The following is a 25,333-nucleotide window of genomic DNA, read 5'->3' as shown; positions in this document are numbered from 1 at the left end:
TCGCCCTAAAATACATACATACACAATCAGGGTATTCATCTAAACGCGTAAATGCCTCGTAACTGTGTAAACCTCGTAAATAAACCGTTGTTCCATACAAAATTAAGCAAATTTACGAGGTTTACGTGGTTAAGAGGTACATATTTACGCGTTTAGATGAATTGCCCTAATGAATAAACAAAACAATAAAGAACTCGTAAAAATACTACTAGCCTCTAAGCCTCAATTCATTGTAAATATTCCTGAACAGCATCTAGTCGGTGGTACTACTTATTTATCTTTAAATTACTTCTTGATTAACACAGTTATGTATTTAGTTTTATGCAAACGATAAACAGCATTTAAAATATTAAATAATTGTATATATACATAAATAGTGTAACTATGTAGGATATTCATTAGTTTATAAGTATTTTTATCAAAACGGTTCTGATAAAAAATCGATCTAACAATAAATTTAAAAGATTAAACAATCGTAAACAAAATAAAAATCTTAATTAATTTGTGTTTTTCTTTCATACTAAAGTAGCAGGGTGCCAAAAAACGTGTTTTTGCAAAAATGTTAATTTTATCGCGGATTCCAGTAGGTTACCCATCCAGTAAAAATTTTTGTTCGAGAAAATATTGGCTTAAGGCGAAAAACGCATAAAAATCGGCGAGGCAGTTTTAGCACTAAAGTTAACAAAATGAAGTTTTTATTGTCGCTTTCGGCAGAATAGTCTTTCCTTAACAACATTGTTCAGCAACCTTTTTTGAAATCGAAAAATTTTCTAGAAATGGGCGTGGCAATTTTAGAAGCAAAGTAAAAAAAAATGTATTTCATGTGGACTTTGGCAGAGTATCTATTCACTTACATTTTACTATTTGCTTAGCAACTTTTCTTGGTAGAGAAGAAAGTCTTATTTTGTAATTTTTAAGTAAGTAATTTTTAAAATAATAAATAAATAATGCCAACCTTTTTACCCTCCTTTCCCGACGCGAGGGGCGCAGTCCGCATGATGTTACGGACTACTAAATGTTTCACGCGCCCATAGTACATACATGGAAACGACAAGTGAAAAGTGAAGCGGTTCGGGGAAAATCAAACTCATGATAAGACTGAATATTTTAGAACTTACTCCGCCAATTTGTGGTGTGCGTCTTGATGATGTTACACCAATGGAGGGACCGCTGTTAAAAAGGACTTTTTCTAAGTTAGATGTTGCGTATTAAAAAGAATTTAAACACAAGTGGTATTTGTATTTTTTCATTGTTTTTGTTTTATTTCGATTTTCCTTTTTTTATTTCAATTGTTTGTCGTTATATTTAAATTGTAATTATTAACATTTTTATTGTAAGTATTTGTATTGCATATAGAGCGAAAGGTCTAACGAGTGCCAGAAAAGTACTGTGTGCAGTTAGATTTTATTTTTGTTTAGTTTTCTAATCATGTGTTTCAGTTTCTTCGATCAAATTTTTAATTTTATTTAGCTGAGTTAAACAGTCACAGATAATGTTTATGGTATATATTTATGTATGTATGTATGTTTGTATCTTGAAAAGCGTTGCGATTTTATCTTATTCACTACAAACTAAACTGCCCTTCAGGATTTTCATATTTTTGGCTAACAGATACTTCAGCGCCTCTCCACTGCATTCATTATAAGTAGTTTATAATAAATAAAATAAAAAAATAGTTCTTTACAAATTCAAAAAGCAAAACTATACATTCGTAACGGGAATAAAATTCCAATAGTTTCTTTCGCTTTTTCCAAGCTGTTGTTGGAGAAAGTAATGTAATTTTCCCGAAAAGTTTCATATAATTAGCTCACATAAATCACATAAGTTGACAACTTTTTTGCGCCATCTCAGTGTCGTATATACTTTCTTCTTCGTCGTCACTTCCTATGTATGTATATTTCTATGCCCGACATCGTTGTGCTGGCCTCCACCAAAACGACTACATGTGATGCCACTGTGTGGCCACAACGGACGTATTATCATTTAATCGAGCAATTTCCTCGTACAATCCGTGACCCAGCCAGGACAGGTGTATTTTACTATAGCGTGTTGGGCATAAGCGCAATGGGTTGCCTCGCCTCAAACCCTGGTCAGTCTCACCATATTCGTCAAGATAGGGCGGATATACAAAGCATCCCTTATTGCGTCCCAAATAGACAATTTGGCAATCGCGTACGCGTAGGAAAACACAAATTTCCGCACCACAAAAGTGGGCATGATAAGTGCAAGCGCCTACAGTACGTCCATCTAATTCTGGCTGGCAACAGAATGACTGTGCGCATATAGTTTTGCCACATACCAAGCACATCGTTGGTGTTTTCATTTCCTCACGTTCGCTATTTGGGCAAATGAAGTCCGAAACACTGTTTATAAGATCACTGAAATCTTCGGGTAGATCCACCAATCTGGGCACCGGACGCGTGCATGGCACCACAGCAAATTCTCTGCCACAGCGCTTCTTTTTCGTTGCCACGTCGCAGTAAACAATATCGGGATGCGAGGCAAATATCTCCAGAATGGATGCATAGCAACCTTCACTATCGAAATATGTTTCCAAACCGGTCTGCAGTCCTAAGTATTTGCACATGTTCTCGTATGTGTCACTGGCCGTGTAGCTGAGCTCATCCGGAAATTCTACTTCAGTGATAAAGTGAAAGAACAGACAACAGCAGCGCAAAAATTCGCGCATTTCCATTTTGATGTGATCATAAAGCGCGGCAATGGTACTCAAATCGCATGGTGCTTTGAACTCATCGTCGGCAATATATTCACCCATTAACGCCTCAGCATCGGCAGTTGGTTCTGCTGTCGATTGGGTTTCTTGTGTAGCGGTCTCCTCCGTTTTCGGTGGCGTTTGGGGTTGTGGCCTGGATCGACCCAGTTGTTGGGCGGACGTGCATGATTGACGGCGAGCTGCAAAATTATATTTGCGGTAGAATTTCGCAATGTTATCGCGTACTTTTTGTGGTAACTGCTTCACTTCCTGATCATATTCTTCATCGACATCCATTTCCATCCCGCTGTGCGATGTAGATGGCTCGAAAAGCACGATTGCCTTCACCATATTTGCTAGGAAGAATAACTGCACTGCGTAGAAGTCCATAATGCTGCCGTTGACGACAACGGCTTTTTCTATAATAGGAAATTTCACCAAATTAGTAAATCTGCAAGCAAAACTTTCATTTTTGATACTTACGCGATGATGAGAAGAGTAGATTTGGAACCATGCATATCATTTGCACCATCATGTTGAAACAGTTCCACTCCACTACCGAGTTGCCTTTCTGTTTGAAGATTGTGTCCAGCAATTCAGCGGCTGGTTCCTTCAAATTTTTCACATCTGTACAAGTCAGATTGATGCCATACAAACAGCTTGCACGTATTAGCCCACTTAAGCAACTTTTGTGTCGTATGGACATTTCGCTTTTGAATGGCTTACCCACTGCACGCAGGTAAACTTCCAACGCTTGTACTGTATAGATGCATGTATTCCACAGCCACAGCAGTCCTTCCTTCTCCGAAGTCTCAAAATCGATTGGTGAATGCTGACGCACTGATTTTATGTAATGTTGTAAATAATTAGTCCAGCTTGTCGGCAACTCTACTTTATCTATGGGTTGTGCGATGCGCTCGAATTGTGCGATGTTAGCATACAGATTTGCGCGGGACAAAATTGAATGGGCCGGTGGCAAAACTCGATCGATATTTCCTTCAAGCGCCGGCATACTCAATTCATCGCCGAGAGTTTTCAGAACTTCAATCCACATATCTATGGGGAACAATTCGTCGCCTTTATGCAAAACCAAAGGCATGGAGTACTTCGATAGTGGCGCGCATATCGGAAGTACCGAGTTACTTAGACAACGGCAATAGGGGCATTGAAATTCAGTGCTCTGTGGTGTTTGCTGAAAGGGCTGACGACCGCGATGTGGGCGACGTTGCTCTTTCGATTCTTCGTTGTTGTAGTACTCCTGCCAGCAATCAACGTGCATTACGTGGCCGCAACTACTCGTATGCACCGAATATTCATATTTCGTTTCAGGCTTCAACACTTTCGATTTCTGCACGAATGCTGAGTATACTAGTGTCGGTCCATCCTTGCTAACGGTACAATCCTCAAAACATAGAATACATTTAAAACTCTGCTCTTCCGGCTGCTGTAAGCGCCGCTCCACCCCGAGACAAGCTACGGAGTTATATGCCACTGCACCTTCTTCGTCCAACATCGAAACATCTTCTTGCCATTCCATTGCCGTCGACGGATCACGACTGCTCGGCTGTACGTTGGCGCTAGCAAACATTTCGGCATTCGATTTCATAAAATTATTTTGGGCATTTTGCATTTGTGCCATTATTTTAGCGCGACGTTGGGCGGCTAAACGTGCGCGTTCTTCCTTCTCTTGCTTTTCCTGTTCGGCAGCGGTGAGAGGACGTGAATCCTCAACTGATTCGTCTTCCGCTGGCATTGTACCCTCTGATCCACCGGCAGCTTCTTCGTCTTGGACTTGTAGCTCCTTGAATTTCTTAATCGTCCAGAGTATGAAATCACGATGAGCTTCAACCTGCAACGGTTACAATGTATGAGTAAATTTTAAGAAATAAATTTATTAGAAAATCTGCACGTACCCTAGCGCTGCGAGATAGCTCATCCAATTTAGATAGCATATTATATTTCTGAGCCTGTTCGTGAAAAGAGAGGAACGGATAATAGCCCGATTGCTCCTCTTGTAGGCCATAGCCAATTAGGTAGAGTACCTGTTGGGAAAATAATAAGCCGAATTAGCACTACAGAAAGCTGATGGTAAAATTTAACTTACCTCCTGCAAATGGTTTTCAGCGAAGCTATTTGAGGATACATCAATAGCGCGATCCAGTACAGTTGTTAATATCGTCATCATCACATCACACTGCAGCAAATTTGCAATAGAGCTGGGGGAAAAATACATTTATACGTTTTTTTTTGTTGTGTTCAATTTCTAAAAGACATCAACTGAACTTACACAAACCCTTCGGTCAACTTGGGCAGCTTGGGTGGTGGACAGCAGACCAGTTCACCTTTGTTTTTACGCCGCAAACGTTGCGTCTCCTCCGACTTGGACTTCTCCTCCTTAGTGTAGTGATAGAAATACATATTATAATCATCGTAGAGCTCTTCTTTGAGCTGATAGACGCCCTTCGCGTCCGACTTTTGTGGTTTTTTGAACACTGCCACCTGGTCGATAACATCTTCTAAAGGTGTATCATTAATATTTTCTGGTAGAGCACGATTCAACTCCGAATGCGAAAATGCTTTAATACAGAGTAATTGAATGATGTCCTTTTTAATACGATCATCTTCGGTAACATCAGCTACACCCGGTACATAGCGCTCGCCGATGATTACAATTAACAGTTCCAAAAATTCTTCGATCATCGACAACAAATATTCTTCATCTACCGCTTGTGCCGTTAGATCCTTTTCATAATCCGGTTGTGCCCATTTTATTAAATTATATTTATTTAAAATATGTATTAGATATTGATTGCTCTCGATAAGAGCAGCGCCAATCTGCAGGCCGATAATATCGCGATCCAGCATTTCGCCGCGACAACGTACAATGCGATAAAAGTAGAGCTGATGAAGTAGCGAGTAGCCGTTGCGGCGCCACATGCCTGCGTGAACCTGCAAAATCCGAGATTGGATTAAATATTTCTTCAGCATTTTATTTTCAACAATTTACCTGAGCAATCATCGTTTGTGTACACAGAATTGGTTCTATAATCTCTTCGGGTGAACGTTTGTGTCCGGTCACCGCATTGTCGAATGTCAAACCAAATGAACCCAGATGTAAATATATGCCAGCAAAGAAGCGCGACAATGGCAGATGTATGGAGACGGGGCGAGAAGCCACATCATATACAATACACTCAGCTACATGGCCAGCGACCTGGCGCTCCTCACGCTTCGGTACGCGATCCACAATGAAAACATTTGTGCTGAGGTAACGCATTACCATTTGATAAAGTTTATTCAACACCACTGCATCAGTGGCGCACCATTCCAACACCAACGTAATGGTGGTGGCCAATTTGATGTGCAAATTGAAAGCGCACTCCCATTCCGGTTCGTAGTCCATATGCTGTCCGGTTTGGCGTGTTGTCGACTCCATGCCCTGCATCACATTCAACAGCTTCAGCAACGCCTTACAACCTTCCAAAAATCCTTCGCGCAATTCATCCGTCCATACGTCCGGCTTGAAACTGAGTATATAACGCAAATCGTAGAGTATATAAGCGGCACGTTTAAAAGACACATTCACATTCTTTGCAAATTGCAATGTTTTATTTTTTATGTACGTCTCCACGGCCGCATGGTAGAAGGTGTGGAGCAATTTGTGAAAAATTCCCTCGTTCGCAATTAAATAATGAGCTATGCTTGGCACCGTAAAAAGTTGCACACTCAGCGACACAATCGAGAATGAATGCTCATGATCGTCGCGTATGAAATCCTGCACAACTGATGCATAATGTTTGGAGAACTCTTGTGCCAATGCCATTTTGTTATCGTACTCCATTAGCATGCCAGAGATGAGCAGACGATGCCAACAGGAGCGGGCAGTCTTCCACAACTTAACATCATACTCGAGTATATGACGTATGCAGTAGGGGGCTTTGCGATCCATTATGAGGCGAGCAAATATTTGCCTGAAGATGCAGTGTTTGATGAGAAACTCTTGAAACCAGGAAAGTAGCTGCAGTGCAAATTGCTGGCAAGCTACAGCGCGTATGTTGAGCACAGAAACGCGTAACGATTGATTGGCGCGTGGCGTGTGTAAGGCCGATAGAGTAGTGACTGCTTGCTTTTCGATGGCCTCCTGCAATTGGCAACATTCACTAAACGTATCACATTTGACAACGGCGCGACCTTCGCGATCAATGGCTGCCACAATCTCCATGGCATCCTTTTGGCGACACTTGGCAATTTTCGTCAGCGTCTGTATGACTTGATCGAACGTGTGGGACTCATCGTTATAGAGGACAGTGCAAAAGCACTCCTCTTGACCATCATCTGAGTCGCCATCCAAGCACTCGAGACTCGCATTTGATTCGATTTCGAGGAAAGAGACGCAAAATGTTAGAATTGCAGTGAATGCCACCTCACAACGTTCCTTAATCGCGTCGGTGATGATTGTGCTGCTGGCGGGATTCTCCTTTCCGCGCTGGAAATTCATAGACAAATGAGTATGACTGCTTTTGTAGAGAAAATACCATTTTCTTATGAAGGGGATGAAAGTGTGTATGTATGTAGTTTTGACCCAGTTGGGCAAAATGGTCATTAGGTGCTGAGTGACCATAAAAACGCAAAATAAATTGCACGAATTTCTAATTTTTTTATACGCGAAAAATATGTACGTGTTTTGTTAAAAAGTTGTGTTTTCTTTCTACCCAGTAGAGTACAATTTTGTCTATGTAGTTTGGAAAAATATTAAATCATTAAAAAGCACTTTAAACCCGGTTCGTATCAGGCCACATTTTTGGAAACAATTTAGAACTTTTAACATAAAAAAACCTTAGACGTATAAAAACACACAGTAATTTTTAAACGACTTCAAAAAAAGGAGGTTATGAATTCGTCGGAATATTTTTTTTCGGTCGCAAAAGCAGTATGCGAGGTAGGATTGGGACTTTACAGAATGTTCTTCCAGGAATCAACTGTCGGTCCAAAACAACTTTTTTTTCAATAGTACAAGGTAAAAACTGCGTAAAAAGTTTTTTCTATGAAGTCAATTTTAAATTGGGTTGTACAAAACCTGATTTCGATCAAAACTAGCTATAACTTTACTTTACACAAACCGATGAACCAATATACATAAAAATATATGAATGCCTTATGAGCTTATCTATACATACATAGAATGATTTTAATATAATTGAACTCACTAAGTGCTCTTCACAGTAGTGATCCTTCTTCCATGCCTCCTCGTCGCCGCAATCACAGCAACCACCGCCGCCTGAAGTTGACATCTTGTACTTGTGATAGCGATGCGCAGATTGTTTAAAGCAATTCACACACAGCACACAAGTGGGATCCATGCCACACTCCCGGCAACTGTACGTTGGTTCGCCATTTTTGAACACCTTGCCGCACACAGTGGCGGTATTGCCCTCCTGTTGCAGTTTGTCAAGCACGATTTTCGGATTGTCGCCCAGCACGAATTCCATTAAAACATTTATGATGTGCTCCTTGGCGCCAGCTTCGTTGTAAGTGCATTTTACTAAAAAGTGATGTAAATAATTGAACAGGCGAAGAAAGGCAATCCATAGAAGATGATCAATGAAAGGGTGGCAATATAGAAAAATAAAAAGAGGGTGTGAAAAGAATTGCATTATTTATTTAACGCTAGCAGCCTGTTTTTGTTTAGCCTAACCACCTACTATGAAATGGCAATGAATATTAGTAGCGGCGTCGCAAACTTTCTAAACACAATGTGCGGGGGTTAAACTAAATGCATAGGAAAGAAATTTCCTTTTATAATTTTGATTGATTAATTTTTGCTGTTGGTTGTGAATTTATTTCGATTAAATCGTACTTTCAGATGAGCGAAAATATAGTGTTGGCAAAAAAACTTACAGGCGCCACGAGGCCGCGAGCCATCAAGCCTAGTTTGATAGTTTCTAAATGCAGAAAGTACATCTGCCCCTTGGGGAACCAAAAACACATAATAATTAACATAAAATAATAATTAAAAATTAAATAATATTTATTTTTTTTTAATTAACACAAAACAGCGAATGTCGTTTGGTAATTGGAGCTTTATGTTTGTGTGTATGTATGCAAATATGTGTTTTAAATAGTTATGTTACGCGTTGAATTATGTAAGTACAATGGTTATTAATTTGTGCGCTAGAAAAGCAATTAAGCAATGTATTTGTATGTATGTGAGTACGTGTAAACGAGCATGAAACCACGGACAAAATAGAAAATATATATTAAAATTAAATATCGGGCGTATCCGAATATTTTGAAAGAACATAAAAATGCGTAATATTTATTTAAGATATATGTATACCATATAAATCGAAAATTCACGCTTTTTACAAAAATAAGAAAAAATCAACAAAATTTCATCACAACTTCATAGTTTTTATTCAGAACTTTTAGGTATAGGACATTCAATTCTAGTATAATAAAGTTCAAGTTTGAAGGGGCTACAAAATCCCGTTGATTTTTATATCTCTTTGTCTGAATAAAAAGTGTGAAATTTTGCTGAAACTTTGCTTACTTTTTGTACAAAGTATAAATCTTGCAATTATATGGTTTTTGTAATAGAACGAAATATATTTGTATACAAAAACATTGAAATTAAATAATAATAAAATAAATAGTCAAAACTTTTCGATATGTGGTTTTCGTATAGTTATTTTTAGCACTATAGTATCAGCAACACATTCATTAAAACTCCCTAAAACTTCTTAACTTGTTCGATAAACGAAGAATATGTAGAAGCTTCACAAGGTACTTAAGACTTACAATAAATTCTGTCACAATTTTTAAATTTATAGCAAGGCCCTCGCGTATAGCAATCAAAATGGAGAATTCTTTACAAAAGTTTTTGATCTGATAATTTACATAGAAACCATGTTCAGAAAACAGTTTTCTCGTACATCCACCGACGTACGAACCCAGGAGATAATTTATTACATTATAATTTAATTAATAAAAAGCTTGCCTCAGATGGGCTAAAAAAGTCCTTCCCCGCATGCCTTCCAGAAGAGCCTTTCCTATTTGTAATTCACGTGAAAATAGTATGTATGTATAAGTTTATACTATTTAGCAATTCAAATGGATTTCAATACAAAATTTAAGTTGCAATAAAATATACATATTTGATATGAATGCAGTAGAACTCCGTTCAAAAGCCTATCTTAAGTACGTCCTACAAAAGCTGTTCTGGAAGCCATTATATGGGTACGGAAAGCAAAAGCCCTTCAATTTGTGCCGCTCCATATAAAAAAGAAAGGAGAAAGGAATGCTGAGTGGAAGGCCTCTTGGCTCTCAGGAAGTAGTTTTAGGTGAGATTATCTACTGGAAAGGTTTAGAATTTGAAAGACATAGGCAAAAAGCGAAAAAAGTTAACACGTTGTTGGGTTAAATCTTATAAAACACGTTTTTTTGCTGCGTATTCCCCTGGAAGAAAAATCCGCTCGTTTAAAACAGCCAAATTTTTTGATGGTTTTATGAGAGTGATCTAAGACGAATATATTTGGAACACCTTCTATTTAGTTCTTGCGAAAACGAAGGCTTAGCGTTCCCCCGATTGCCGGATCTACCGGAAAGACTACCTTGGTTAGCAATTATACTTTTACAACCAGGGACCGCAACCGTTATGATCTTTATAATAAATCATACAGTAACCGTTAAAATTGAACTTATATTTTTCCTATTAAATTTAATCGTTATTTTATGGTTTTTATTTTTTGTATCATCTCATAACCGTTATTTTCAGATTTAATTGTGTAGTTCATAAAGGATTTAAAACGGTCATAAAAATGGAGTCTTCTTTATAACGGTTAATAATTATAGGCAAAAAATCCAAAATCCGGGATTTTTGTTTATCGAAATAATTAAAACTGGGTTCACATCAAGGCATAACAAGGTAGAAGTGATTTCGACATTTCTCTCTTTTGAACTGCGACTGAAAAGTCAACTCTTAACCCTATACTATTCAAATTTTTTTTTATATAAATTTTCAATTGTGAGCTGTGCGACTGATTTTAAATACATAATAAAATGAAAAGGCATTGCGAGCGGTGCGTTGTGTTTGTCAAGAGCCTGGACAACAAACTTGTGCGTTATTTTAAACCTTCGAATTGTCAAGTGAAGCGACAACGGTGGGCAAATTGCTGCGATGTTTCATTAGGAGACTCTTCACGTGTGGTCGTGACTTTATTTGTTGTCTATCGCAGCCGAGTATTTCTAAGTGGACGCGTTTGGTCCCAGGTGCAGGATTTATCATACCGAATATGAAAAGAAAATCTCCCTTTCATATACATATGTACATGGATAGGCCAAATTTCAAATAGTGGTCTGATAAAACCTAAACCAGTATTCCTTGTTGACATAAAGAAACTGAAGGTAATTTTTAATAAATTTAATGCAAACGAAATTTCGAATAGCAAAAATTTAATAGCTAAATTATTGACGTTAAGTTTTGATGTAAATTTAGAAGAATCAAACTTTTTTAATGTCTAATATACTTTAGAATTAAGTATTTGAATAAAAAAATAAATGCTCAATAACATTGGGATAGTAAAAGCAAGAAAATTTTCAAAACGATTTTATAAATGAGTGTGTTTCATTTAGTGTGTAATTTTGTGTAAGTATGCATTTCCACATTTACATTAAACAGAAAATTCAATAAATAAAATGAAGCTGATTCTAATGAGATTTTAAATATTTTCATATTTACAAAAACTTTCATTTCAAAGATGTTGAGTTCTATCAAATATAGTAAATGCATAACAAAGGGTTAATTTCTTTGTTTACATTTTTTGACATTACAGTATGAGAGAGCTCGACTGAATTGTTACTTCTACCTTGTTGAATATGCCTGGGTTCACATTACAGCATAAATTACTTTGTTTCGGTCAAATTGCTTCACATAAACTAAGTACGTTCACATTTTCTTTCATAATTTCTATGGATATGTGATTAGCAGGGGTACGTACAATGATCTAGAAATAAAAATTGGATATTTATTGGTTCATATTCTTAACGGCGGCCGCAAAAAAGTGTTTTCTAATAATGGTCGCCCCTCGGCAGGAAATGGCAAAACTCCAAGTGTACTTCTGCCATGAAAAACAGCTTCTCATAAAAATGCAATCGCCGTTCGTAGTCGGCGTAAAACTGTAGGTCTCTCCCCTTTGTGTGACAACATCAAGGCGCACGCCACAAATCGGAGGAGAAGCTCGGCCAAACACTAACATATCATCGCTCGTATGCCAGAAACATGAATGTGCAAAAATGGAAATTTTGGGAAATCAAGTTTGAAAATTTTTATTACGAGTTTTACTCTACATTTATGCAATCGAAATTATAAAATATGTGGTTTCCGTGTAGTGGCTTTTGGTATAACATAGAACATCCAAAGGTTAATCAAGTCAACCCAATAACACAAAAGTGATAAATCGGCACATTTATGCTTCTGGCATAAAGGTGACGATATGTGTAAGCCCCAATCTATTATTATTATTATTTATTGGTTATTTTCTCAGAAAAATAATATTTCCTTTATGTCACTTTTGTCCAGTCAATATGAGTCTTTTGTAATGTTTAAATGCTACCTGGAAATGTATTTTCCACCTAAAAATTAACAGGACAATTCTGGCTAAGATAATGGAAAGTCTATCGTAAGACAAATGAAAGACAGATAGAAAGATAATTCGAAAGACTTTTATTATTCTAGCACAAGTCTTAGAAAAAAAAACTCTCTCGTTCACCACTTGCGGTGAAAAGGTATTTTGAGAGAAAGCACTTGTAAATATATCATTTAGCACGCGTTATTCTACCGTCGCAATGGCCGAGTGGGCAAAGCACAGGCGTGCCAATCGAGAGATCCGAGTTCCAAGTCCTGGCACAGCAGAATTTTTTTTATTTTTCATTAATCTACATTTTTTTTCTTTTCTAATTTAACTTTTCAGCTTTTTTATTTTTAAAAAAGAAATACATATTGTCTAATTTAATTTAATATTTCAAAACTTATTTTATGTATTTTTTCTTTTTAAATTAATCTTTTTTAATGGTTCGGTTGTTATTGTGCCCTCTCTTTAAGAGGACCTTCATAGCAGTCTGTTTTATGGATAAGTAAAGTGACGACAAGACGGGCATACCCTCCAAGGCTGAGGTGTGGTGAGTAGATACACGCCAGCCGCAGAAGTTTAGTAAACGATCCTCTCACCATGTTGAAGAGGGTTCTCTATGAGCATGCCACCGCCGCACACAATAGGTTAAGGGGGTAAATAAAATTATAGTTTAAAAAATTAAAACCTCGCTATTATAATTTCCATTCGTACTGTCATCAGGTATGTAACTTGAGAATAGAAATCGCTGCATCTTTTAGGCGTATCAATATTACATAGTTACATCCCGAGCTAATAAAAGGGAGGTAAAAACATTGCATTGGTAGCTTGAATATGAAATTATCTAAATACTGAGCTATTCATATATTCATAAAACTTAACAAAGCACATCTCCTGATATAGTATGATCGATTCAGATCAAGGGATGTTTGCTATTTCAAAACCATTTGACAAGAAATCAACTCTCCTTATCCCAGTGGGAAAAGGTAATGTCTGGGAATGCAAAAAGTAAGGGATAGCCCCATTAACTTAGGCACGAAAAGATGCAAGAATTTCTCCACAGCGATGTCATACGAAAGTTATGTGTCGCATGTCGCTTTACGAAACTATAAATATAATAAAAAATAATAATAAAAAATACAATCCGCGCCACAAGTTTTGAACCCGTGACTACACATCATCTGCTCGCTTACATTGCGATGCATCTATGCGTTCAACCCTAGTTGTTAATATTATCTTGGTAGAAAAAGGTTATGCATTATCCATTTCCTACTGGGATTATTTAGGATAACTTGAAGATATTGTGACAGAACTTCCGGGTAGACAAAGTATGTATGCATGGAATTTGAAATGCCAAGTTTTAATGGAAGACGCTCTTACAATGATCTATGAAAATGAGTGATTTTTTTAATATTTACTTACAGCTGGGTCTAGTAGCATCTGAAAGAAAAGAAAATACATTTATTTAGAATATCTTTTATAATAAACACAAGTATTTACATATGTATGTAATAATATTATAAACCTATAATAAGAATGAATATACTAAATCAACGGGTTTGCTCTGAATTAGGTGAAAAAATACTTAGTGAAGCTACTCAAAACGTTAGCTATTATTACGCAAGATCACAAAAGCTTAGCTGTTTATACACGTATCTATATGCATGAGCCACTTCGTGATGACAAATAATTGCAAGTAACGTTAGTTATTTAAATGGCCAACAAAGGATGACTGTATAAAAACTAATGACGCCATTACAATAGAAACAAAATTAATGAATACTTGATAGAAATATGTACATACAAACGTATGAGAGTATTTAAAGAACTGGTAATATAACCATTTACCACAGTGAAGCATTTAATGCAATGCTTATCAAACGGGTTTCTGTGCTATTTCTATTTCTATTCCATTTATTTCTATGAGTATTCATAAAGCTGATTAAATTAAGTGATTGAAATACAATTCACCAGCAATTTAAAGAATATTAGCATGTACTTAAATGAAACTAGCAATAGGCTAAAATTTAGTGAGACTCAGTGAAAATTACCATAAAAGTACATATCGCTCATTTAGTTGAATAGTGTCATAACTCAAAAAAGCAAAACATGGGAAAAACGGCTTTGAAGTTTTGAATTTTTTAACAACACAGAAGAGGTAGCGGTAACATCTGCGTACGCAACTCAATATCTGTATTTTTTGGATTATGACCAGTGCCGAAAAGTTTAAGCTTTTGCTTGGAATTGCTTATTTTGCTTATGCAGGGTTTCCAAGGTTAATTTTAACATGATCATGCTTATTTTGCTTATTTCAATGTATAAAGCTAAGTACGGCCCTTTTAAGAAAACGGCCAATAAGTACCAAATTGCATTTATTCCGTGTGTGTGAATAGTAGTGTCCAAAGAGTTTTGACATCTGATATTGTACAGCCCGCTGTCTCACTTCTTCCTTAAGAAATGATGGAACGGACATATATATTGAAGACAAGGGCATTGTGCTCTTCACAAAAAAAAAATTTAAAAAACAATAATAGAAAGTGTACCGAATTTCTTAAGAATTCCGTACTGCTTAAGAAAATTTGGCTCAATAAATTTTTCTTGACCATTTCTTGGGCGATTTTTTTATTCGTCGAACTAAAGAAATTTTTAAAAATAAAAACATAAAGAGATTTTGGTTTTAATCTAACTTCAATTGCATTTCTGCTTGGATACAAAAATTTAAAACCAATGGTTTGTTTTTACGGGAAGGCATTGCTGTTATTGAAGAGATTAAAAATATTTAATCTCAAATAGAGAATAAGGAATATTTAAACAAATTAAAACGACCATCGCAGATCTCTATTATTTGAGAATATCAAGCAACACTTGATTGTCCATTTTAATTTTTCAAATCTTGAAATAGACTGAATAAAAAAAAACATTAAACTGTACTTAAAACTTGTTGTTTTGCGAGCATATTTCCAAGCATATTTACCAATGTTTTAGTCGTGTCCATATTTATTTTTCCACCACTGTATCCAAAATCTGTATGTAAAATCCAAAACTATGCGTTCGTGAATGATCAGACATTATTTATCGTGTTTGCTCAAAATGGTCTGATGCCAAGCAACACCATAAATCCTTCGCTTTTGTGATTCAAATTACAAGTGTACAAATAAATGATAATGGCCGACTTGCGACAAGTTCGTTGAGAACTATGACAACTGTGGAGAGATGTCTCGGAAGATATCCTAAGCGAAGAGGAGGACGTGCTACTGGCTTCCAGTCAGGACTCTGCACGCTCTGCGATAACACCACCGGTGAGCGCTAAGCCCAGCGATCCCGACAATACCACATCTTCCTCAAAGGCAACGTTGAGTGCTCCAGGGAGCACTCCAAAGCAAGAAAGAAGGAAAACCAAGTCCCGGAGGGTGGCGCTCAAGTCGAGATACAACGGGCTGTCCTCATTTTTGACAATATTGGCAAGAATGCAGCGGCCGGTACTGCGCACCCCAATTAAAAGGAAGGCAGTCGCAGGTGCAATGAGGTGGTGCAGGAATACAGGAGGTACCTTACTTCAAAACCAGCAGTTAAACGAAGTAGACCTAAGGAGGATTCTACAACAGAACCAGCTACAAAAAGGGCGGACACGAAAAGCACGCCCCAGCATGAAGAAACGTTGGCGAAACCGTTGGTAGCGGTAAGCCCGTTCAGGAGTGGTGGGTCGAGATCGAGTCAAAACTCTCTGAACGGGTGGGCGACTACCTGTTTGAAAATCCGGACAACTCTATTCCAGGATTTGACTCCAGTGAGTCCCTGAGTGGTTGTCGGATTTTCATATGTAGAGATGAGTTCTCTAGGGAATTTCTTCCTTCTTTCCGAAGATGGCTATGGACAGCTATATGGAGTTATTCTGGATCCCAAACTTAACTGGAAACCAAACATTGAGGAGCGTGGTAGGAAGGCCACGGTGGCTCTCTATGCAGCCAAGAGAATGTTGGGCAACAGATGTGGTTTGACACCAAGAATTGTGCACTGGATGTACACTGCTATAGTCCGACCCATAATCTCTTACGGGGCGCTGGTCTGGTGGCCAGCCAAGCGGCTATTCAGGCACTTTCTTCTACCTTTGTTAGATCTCAGCAAGTGGATGAATGTAGGAGAGCTGGCCTATATTTCTGATCATTACGAAATCACCCTAATATGGGTCCCGGGACATAGGGGCATCTACGGAAACGAGGCAGCGGACGAAGTAACAAGGAGCGGCTCCGCACGGAATGTGTCCCACGCTCTCTTAGGAATGAGCAAAACAGATGCCTACAAATTTACTGCAGTGTGCACAGGGCACTGGCCCGTTAGGTTGCCGCAGCTGCGATAATCCGGACTCAAAATAGGCAGTCGGACACCTGCTGTGCCAGTGTCCAGCCCTCGCAAGGATGAGGCTAAAGACACTCGGCAAACCATTCCTGCAGAATATTTCAGAGTGCAGCTGCCTCTTTCTGTAGGACGTACTGAAATTTATTAAAGCCGCGAAATGGCTGTAGGTTGCACGAGTTGTTGAATCAAAATGGCGAACTTGCTAATTGCTTGTCACCAGGGTGACAATCCACTTTGCGCAATAGAGAGAAAAAAGCGATAAAGGAATACCGCTAATAGAAAATAAAAAGGGCTTACATGCACAAGTATCAGACCTAGTTGACGATTGATTGGGCGTTAAGAGTACCAAATTTTCATTTGGCTTCATTCGCTTCGGGCAAAACTGGAATCAATCCGAAACATAGCCATCGGAGTGGTCTATGTCCAAGAGCAAACTTCCAGTAGTATGTATACCATCGCGAATGTTTGCATTAGTTCCTGAGGTAACATCACATAATTCGGATGACTGTAGCGGTGACAGTTTACTCGTAATATGGATATTTCACAGTCGCTTTAACTAAAGATTCTGCTTGCATTTATGATAAGTTTCGTTTTACTTACTTTTCGCAATCATACTTTTAAGTAGCTTAAATTCACATAACTCAAAAACTTCTCTTACAATTGCAGCGATATACAGATTTGTGAACACTTATGCATTATAACGGGTTTCGAATTGTAAATTATCTCACGGCAGTCAGTCACCTGCTGCAATGCAATCAACTCAACCAAATGTAGATACATAACGCTCGTTTGCTGCGAGAAGGTCACAACGCAAAAATAAAAAATAAATGCAAGATGAGAGAAATGATTTTGAAAAGTCAGGTTTTTCCTCGCGAACAAAAATTAAAAAAAAAAATCGTCATTGCAAATGAGCATACATACATATGTACAAGTACAAATGCATGTATGTATGTATATAAATTTAATTTATTATAGCAATAAACATATGGAAAAAAGGTAAGTCCATTTATTATAAAGGCCGTTATGAAACCACTTGCATATTAATCGTTACACCTTCGTAAATGCAGAGATTAAGTTTGATAACCATGTCTTACCAATTGGCTTAGATATGTATTTGGAGTTGTCAAAACCTTGGTTATGTAAGAGTTTTTAATATAACTTCAGAATTTTCTATCTACTTTCTTGCAGTTCACATTCGTAATCAACGACCCAGAGAACCCCCAGATATACAGTTACACAGTAATCTACCGATTTATTTTTTTTTTTAATTTTAGCCCGCCATATTGAATCCGCCATTTTGTTTTTTTTTTTATAAGAGTTCAGATTAGTATAAAAATTCATTAATGTGTATATGATTGAGCAGTTTCGTTCAGGTAGATTTGCGATTCGAACCATAGTGCGACGTACCAAATGTGACACCAACCACTTCCTTCACATTCAGCTCAACCGAAATCAACTAACACCCCTCTTTCTCTGGTCCAACCATTAGTTGAGCTTGACGATAACGATTGAGGGACTATCCAATTATAGGCAGGACTGCAACAACAACAACGCTCTTTTTTCATCGCAGGTATCGGAAAAGCTTAGTTTTAATCTCATTTAAAAAAAAAACCTACACAAAGCATCTGCTAATTTGTTTGATTCACTTGAACTTATGGATTAAGAGAAGCTAATCAAATTGCCTTTGAACACTCCTGAAGCATTTTAAAGCAAGTTTAGATATCGCATAGCGAGCATGCGTGAAACCGGTGAACACACACACCCAACTGCAGTAAATCGGAAATTTGTTGATTTCCTGAATCCAGGGCTTAGATAATGTGCAAGACTTCGCAAATAAAAAAAAGTTGTGAAAAATTGTTGCAACTGTAGGAAGTCCAGCGTATACCAAAAAAAGCGTTGTAAAAAAATATCGACAATTTACAAAAATATAAATGACAAAAAGTCGGCTTCTTATTGTAATAATATTGGACTTACAATTCATGAAAAAGGTGGGGTTCATGTCTCAATAAGGAAGACCATGAGTAGTTCTAGGAATTTGGACTCCAAAATTTCCAAATAGACAACGTAAAAACTCGGGCCTGCAATCTGGTACGACTTGCGTGGCTTAAAATGACAACTAGAAAATTGGGATTTTCTCGGGCGGAGAACTAAGTATTGGCGAATCCGATGACATGAACGCATCTCATAAAACCAAACGTCAAGATCAAGTAAAAATCAAAAGTTTGTCGGCTTTGCATACTCAGTGCGGGTTCGATCCCTGCTAAAGTCTAGACAAAGAAGTCTGAGGGAGAGATTTGAGGATCCCCGGAATGTAATCGAGAGAAGAGTATGGTGGCCTAGGGCGCGTTTTGCAGAATAATTGAGCTGAAATTTTAAGTTATTTTTCAGTTATTTATTTATTTAGTCCAGCATAACAACCAAGGTTACATTTCAGTGTTAGTTAGTAAAGATATTACAATACCTAATATTTATTTATTTTAATCCATATTTCATAATAAAATGTATAAAATATATTTTGGTGGTAACCCAGCAAACATTTAGGTTAAAGAACAATTAGAAAACGACTCGATTTCTAATGTGATTCTCTAAGGTAGAAGGAAAGAAGACGATTAGAGAAACTGTCGAGAATTGTAGCTTTCTCTACAATCTGACTTAGTTCTCAATATCGAGAGAGAGGTTAGATATCTAATCGTATTCTAATTTTGAATTCTAATTGGTGTCTAATGTCTAGTGTTTTCCTAATCATTCTCTAAACGAATTCAAGAGGGAGGATGATAGACTTCTGGTAGGTGTTCTAACTGAACATTGGCCCTGATAAACGATAAAATCTGTAGAATACGCACAACGAAGGAGGAAACAGTGGAGCATATCATCTGCCGGTTAGTCACTGGGAGCAGGTTTCCTACCTAATCTGGAAGACGCCGCCAAGGTAGGGTGTAACAAGCTCCTCCAGTTTGCCAAGAGGACTGCGATGTTCTTCTACATTGCTCCTGGCACGTAGTGATTAGCTGTATAAAGCGGTCGTAGTTTATCTGGTAACGCTATGAACCTTATTGGTCTCTGCGAAGTCACTCGAGTGGCTGGTCAGCATACCTAACCTAATCTAATCGAATTCTAATGTAGTCAAAATATTTCTCAAACGTTCAGACTGTGTTTGCTGGGAAGCTACTACACTGGTCGCATATTCTCACATTCTTTTCTTGAACAAGCAAAACGTAAATTTAACAGACAAAAATTTAACGGAATAAGTTTGAAATTAGTTCTTCTAAACAGTTTACATACATTGTTTTTTTTTTGCCTTTGTTTTATCTTCAAATAAGAGTGAATGTGTTACTAAAATTATAAATCGTATTATGTCAAAAAAAAACAACAAAGCTCTAGCAATGGCAAAACGACTGAGAAGTTAAATCAGTTTAGCGCAGACAACACTTAAAGCACAATCGCATGTGTATTACTAAAAAAAACTGAAATGCATTAGCATATTGACATAGATATATGTACATATATGTAGATATTAAACATATCTATATACATGCATACGACTTTATGCAAAGTGGAGGCGGGTGTCATCGTCAGATCATGTTGCCATTGCCAATGTTACCTAGTAGCATTTAAAAAACCACAACCATCACTGCCGCCATTGACAAAGGACAAACATCGGCGACTGCTGTTAACAATCATGTGGTCTGCATACAACGGTAATTAATATCTAAATACAACGACATATGCTAAACTAAATACTCACCTTGCTCTGCTTCATACTGGTAATGAAAATATTTCCGTGATTGCTTTTGAAAGAAATCAGTGAAGTCATTTTTCTGAATTGTGCCCGCCTGATACTTGAGCCGCCAGTCTTTAAGCGGTGTATCGGCAGTGTGTGTTGGCGGTGCAACCACATCCTCCAAAACGAAGCGTTCCATAGTGATGAGCAAATGCTTCAATACTATTCCGCCTGCCTACGTTGTCAATACTTGTGGACGTTCGTATCCACCTACAAGCGGTGGCCCGCTTGCTATTTGTGTTGAGTGGCGAACTGTTGCGGTTTTATTCGTTGTTTTGTTTTCTGATTTCAATTTTGTGCTCTTGCTTTATATTCTACTATATTTTGATTTTTTTTTAGCGGAAAATTGTATATTGCATATTATTATGATTACGCACCGACAGTAGACAGTGTCCGTCAGCGAATCTCGCGCAACTGAATTGCTTACAGTATGTATGTATGTATGTAGGTTGTTATGCCTTTGTTTTGTAATTTATTTTTAACAGGAAAGAAAGTGTCGTCGTCAATTTACTTTATGCACCTCCTTTGTTTTTGCTTTGAGATTCCCTTGCTGTATATGAATATTTCACCGAATTTTCTCTTATTTCTGTTCTTTTTTTATGTTTCGATGTCCGTTTGTATTTTTAATTGCTGTATCTGGAAAAAAGGAAATTCATATATGTATGTTCATGAAACAGTAATTTTACATATAGCTTGCTAAAATATGTATGTATGTATGCATGTATGTATAAGAAACAGAAAAGTTAATACATATCCTAAAAAATAGTTTGCAGCATTATCAATGCATTTAATACGAGCATTGCGTGTTTATGATACTTCCTGCATCCATCCATTAAACATACATCTATGCTTTTTCTATTGAGCAAAGCAACACGATCGTCACAGTATGATTTAAAAAAAAAAACTTTATTTTTATTATGGATGCTGTTCAAGTTTGTATGTCCATATGTACCTACTAGATCCGTATGTATTTGCATAGATATGTACATATGTATGTATTTCATGTTGGCAATATTTGTAAGATTAGTAGATAAGTATTACACAGGGAGCTCTGATTAGCCCTTATCGCTGATGCCTGTACACCACTTATCACAAAGGAAACATATGTATGTACATGTCGCACACCCTCTTCAAAAGAGCACAACTCAACAAAAACTGTTGGTCCATACTTTTGCATAAATCAGTGGTAGGATTTATCTCTAACTAATCCAAATATTTTTTCTTCATGATTACATTTTCCAGCCCAAAAACTACTGAAATGCCTGTTTTTGAGTTAATTGCGTTGAATACACAAGACCCACGAGTAGTTACATATATTTCGGCTTTTGATATTAAGGGCTGGTTTCTCCAACTCCACTTAACTTAGTTTTGTCATTTTTTGGACTTAGTCAAAAATAAGCTGATTAAAAAGTAAGCTAACTTTCGGCTTAGGTTAGCCTAGATGGTGAAAATGAACTTGGACTTATTTTCAGTGCCACAGACTTAACTAAGTTAAGTTGGGTTGGAGAAACCCGCCCCAAGAGTTATGCGTTTTTTAAAGATGGTCGACAAATTCGCAAGATTTCCGTAAAACATTGTAGATAAGTGGGCAAGTACATACATAAATATACAGATATGTATATGGTATGTATGTATACATATGTATGTATGTATGGATATGGCTTTGTTTGATACTGATTCATACTTATCCACTGGTATAAAAATAAGTAAGCATTTCTTTTTATCATGTTTACATTATATCTGCATCGGTTGTTGCCTTCATTGCTTAATATTTAAGCACACACAATACAAATTGTGAGCGTAAACTGCGCTGTTGATATTGACAGAGGCGTTATTTTATTAAATAAGAGTTCAATTGTATGCATTTTTGTTATAGGTATCTTTCATTCCTGTATTAGACCTCATGACAAAGTCTATATGGTATATATAAAAGAGAACCTTCTAATTGTTGAAACGTCCAACATATTTGGCATTTTTTGCTTTTGAGTTAAATAGGGTGGGCGCGGAGTGATTAGCAAGCGTACATATTTTCGTGACGGGCTAATTAGCGAAAAGTTGCCAACGATAGAGTAGTGAGACCAACAAAGTTTTTACCAATTTTATATTGTACAACTCAACGAGGTCTCGGAAACTGGTGCTAAGTCTGAATTTCTACTTTGGCTTCCAACATATGTACGCATGTACATACATACATATGTGCATATGTACATATCGACTTTTACACCTACGCTTTTCAGTGCAGATTTAGTTCACATATCAATTGTGCATTGCTTATTGTACATATTTTACAAGTTTTTTTATCATCTTGTTTACGTATTGCGATAATAAAAATCCAGTTCGTTTATTTTTTTGTTGATATATTCCCTTCATATATGTGTGTATGTATATATTTTAATTTGCTGCTCACTGCTCCCACTTTTACTGACGTAAAATTCTTTTTTCGGTCATTATTGCTTGCAAAAATATTTTTCTTCAGCCTGCCCTTTTCCAATACACATAATTTGCATGAGTATGCACTTATTTCATCATACTTCACTTGCCTTTGTATTTATTATTGCAATGTTTGCATAAAAACCTTATTAAAATTGGTGATTACTTGCAATTATATATTTAAAAGATATTGCGTACTTTAAACCACTACTAATTCCACTTAACGTTTTTAGCTGATTTCTTCACTCACTTTCATGTAATCACACTACAAATTTTAATTTCATTTCTTTTTAGTCCCAAAATTATTCTTTTCTCCTATCTGTCTTCCTCCTTTTTGGTACTTTGTTTTTATTTATTTCTTTGGTTTTGTACGATTGTCGTTTGCTCCCTCTCGCTCACTCCAGCTCTATTACACACAAATGCATTTTCATATATATTTATCTCCTGCGCTAACTTTTGTTATTGTTTTCATCCGATTTTGGAGAAAATCACAAAAGAAAACTGATAAACACATACTCAAATGAAATATACGAGTATAATAGCAAATTGGAATTATTTTCTACAGAAGTGATACTGAATTTTTCGGCAAAAATACAAAATCATTCTATAATTACGAGATTCTGTACCTGTCAATTTTACACGTGAATACTGACTGAACATGATTCAATAATACAAGGTTCGATAAACTGACAGTTGTCTCTCTCGCACCGCTCCCTTAGCAGTGGCACCGTGTTGCTTCTTTGCACATTTACATGGAAACAGTGTAGCTTTGTGTGATATAGAGGTATGAGCGTTTGTGCAATATGTTTATTTGTATATGCATATGAAGCATATTTAACTGTTGAAAACATAAACTGTTTTTAAATGGGATGTTTACATCAATCTCATAGTAGTCTTATTTTAATTTTGAGTCATTTGGCATTTTTTATACAGCTAAATAGCACATAAATTACGTAATTTACATAGATACATCAATATTACGTTCAAAATTTCGTTTAAAATGCTAGATTTCCTGCAAAAACATTAGAATTTGCAAAAGGAATTTCACTACTAATTGCCTACTTTGCGTACTTTTCTACTACCATTTTCGCACCAAGAGATTTCATTCTCCCCTTTTCTCCGTCCTTCGTAAATGCAACCTTTTGTAAGGGAGTGTCAAACCGCAGCTGTCAATAATTATCTAACCTTGTATTATTGAATCATGCTGACTGAACAGCTGTCAGATATGCAGGTGTTGCTCGAGTCAATTTTTTCAAATTGTTCGTTGACAACGCATGAGCGTGAAAGAGACGACAGTAGATAAACTCCCATGATTGCCGTTTCAAATAAACTGAAAAGATATTGCCACTTGCTAGAAATTTATAAATTGCAGCAAATATTTATAGTCCCTGTGGCAAGTCCGAATCTGAGCTTTAATGATGCACAGTGGTCATGATTGCTAGTTGGTAACTTTCTACCAAAATTTTATTAATCTTTTTAATTTTACATTTTATAAATGTGTTTGCACAATAAAGGAATATTCTACACAAATATTGCAGTTATTTTCCTGTGAGTAGGCGTTTGATTTTATGTTACCATAAATGTTAAATTCGTCTAAGAAAATCTACGTCTTTAAGAGTTATGCATTACTTTAAGATTATTGAAGGTGGGATTTTTTAGCAATTCGATCGGGCTGGAGGAGTCTAACTGCCATACCTAAACAAAAGTGGCAACGCTACGTTAAATGAGGAAATAACACGAACAATAAGGATAGGTTTGTTTGTGTGAACTACGAAAATAACAGTTTCGCCGTTTTCGGCAACCAACTTAACTTCCTAACGCCCAGTCAAAATCGGATTTTCTAACCGGTAACCATTGACGCCGCGTTAATTCGGTATGCTTCATACAAATTGTATGGGTATGAGAGTTTTTTGACAGCCAGACAACGCCGACGCTTTTGTTTAGGTATGGCTGTAAGTTTCTTGTCGGCGAGTGACTGATAGAGTAAAGTGTGGTTTAGAGACACGGATTCCTCACACAATGGAAATGTTTGAAAGTTTCACAGGTTCTAGTCCGAAGTTCAAAGGAACAGATCAAATTTAACTCTCTCAGGGAGAACAGATGCACAAGTGTATGGGAACGTAAAAATCACTTTTTCCAGCAGAAACGTAAGGCTGTTTGTTTACAGATCACTGGTACTATTAAGAATAATTGCGTACATATTCAGATATTTCGTTTTCATTACGTCGGCCATTTTTTAACAAATGTAAAGGTCTTCGCTTTCAATGCGTTGTTTTTGTTTACAAATGCAACCCTGCCTATAGTTTGACATTTTTCATGAATTTGCCAGAGAAAAACTCTGGACTAAATCCAGTAACTTCTGACTAGGAAAAGTTGCTCAGTAACTCTCTCAGAAGTGCTCCCAGCTACAGATTTTTTGTTTATAGG

General features: G+C 36.9%; 1 protein-coding gene across 6 annotated transcripts; it reads right to left on the bottom strand.

Annotated features, from left to right (window-relative positions):
• Positions 1 to 1,337: 1,337 nt before the first annotated feature.
• LOC118733342 (E3 ubiquitin-protein ligase UBR1) lies at positions 1,338 to 23,552 on the bottom strand. 6 transcript variants are annotated; one of them, XM_036462701.1, is made up of 11 exons: positions 23,073 to 23,500; positions 20,854 to 21,112; positions 20,441 to 20,793; positions 13,762 to 13,779; positions 7,921 to 8,255; positions 5,721 to 7,199; positions 5,001 to 5,662; positions 4,818 to 4,929; positions 4,627 to 4,755; positions 3,197 to 4,562; positions 1,940 to 3,132 (listed from the first exon to the last, which is right to left on the bottom strand). In XM_036462701.1, exons 3-11 carry the CDS (start codon positions 20,613 to 20,615, stop codon positions 1,940 to 1,942), a joined length of 5,469 nt encoding a protein of 1,822 aa, XP_036318594.1. In that variant the 5' UTR covers positions 20,616 to 20,793; positions 20,854 to 21,112; positions 23,073 to 23,500. The 6 variants fall into 6 exon arrangements, with proteins under 6 accessions (XP_036318596.1, XP_036318594.1, XP_036318595.1 ...); XM_036462702.1 differs by having other exon boundaries at positions 20,441 to 20,790; XM_036462703.1 differs by having other exon boundaries at positions 1,338 to 3,132; positions 20,441 to 21,112; positions 23,073 to 23,498.
• Between the last annotated feature and the right edge of the window lie 1,781 nt (positions 23,553 to 25,333).

This window comes from Rhagoletis pomonella, unplaced genomic scaffold (assembly GCF_013731165.1).
Source record: "Rhagoletis pomonella isolate Grant_MI unplaced genomic scaffold, Rhpom_1.0 Rhpom_scaffold_00002, whole genome shotgun sequence".
NCBI lineage: Eukaryota > Metazoa > Arthropoda > Insecta > Diptera > Tephritidae > Rhagoletis > Rhagoletis pomonella.
The sequence above is the reverse complement of the archived record's forward strand: the minus strand, read 5'-3'. Positions and strand labels throughout refer to the sequence as shown.

Coding starts and splice junctions, on each gene's coding strand:
- LOC118733342 (XM_036462700.1), bottom strand. CDS start 20,615: ATGGAACGCTTCGTTTTGGAGGATGTGGTTGCACCGCCAACACACACT. Junction 4,756..4,817: donor CTGAAAACCATTTGCAGGAG/GTAAGTTAAATT, acceptor TTTTCCCAACAG/GTACTCTACCTAATTGGCTA. Junction 4,563..4,626: donor AGCTATCTCGCAGCGCTAGG/GTACGTGCAGAT, acceptor TAACCGTTGCAG/GTTGAAGCTCATCGTGATTT.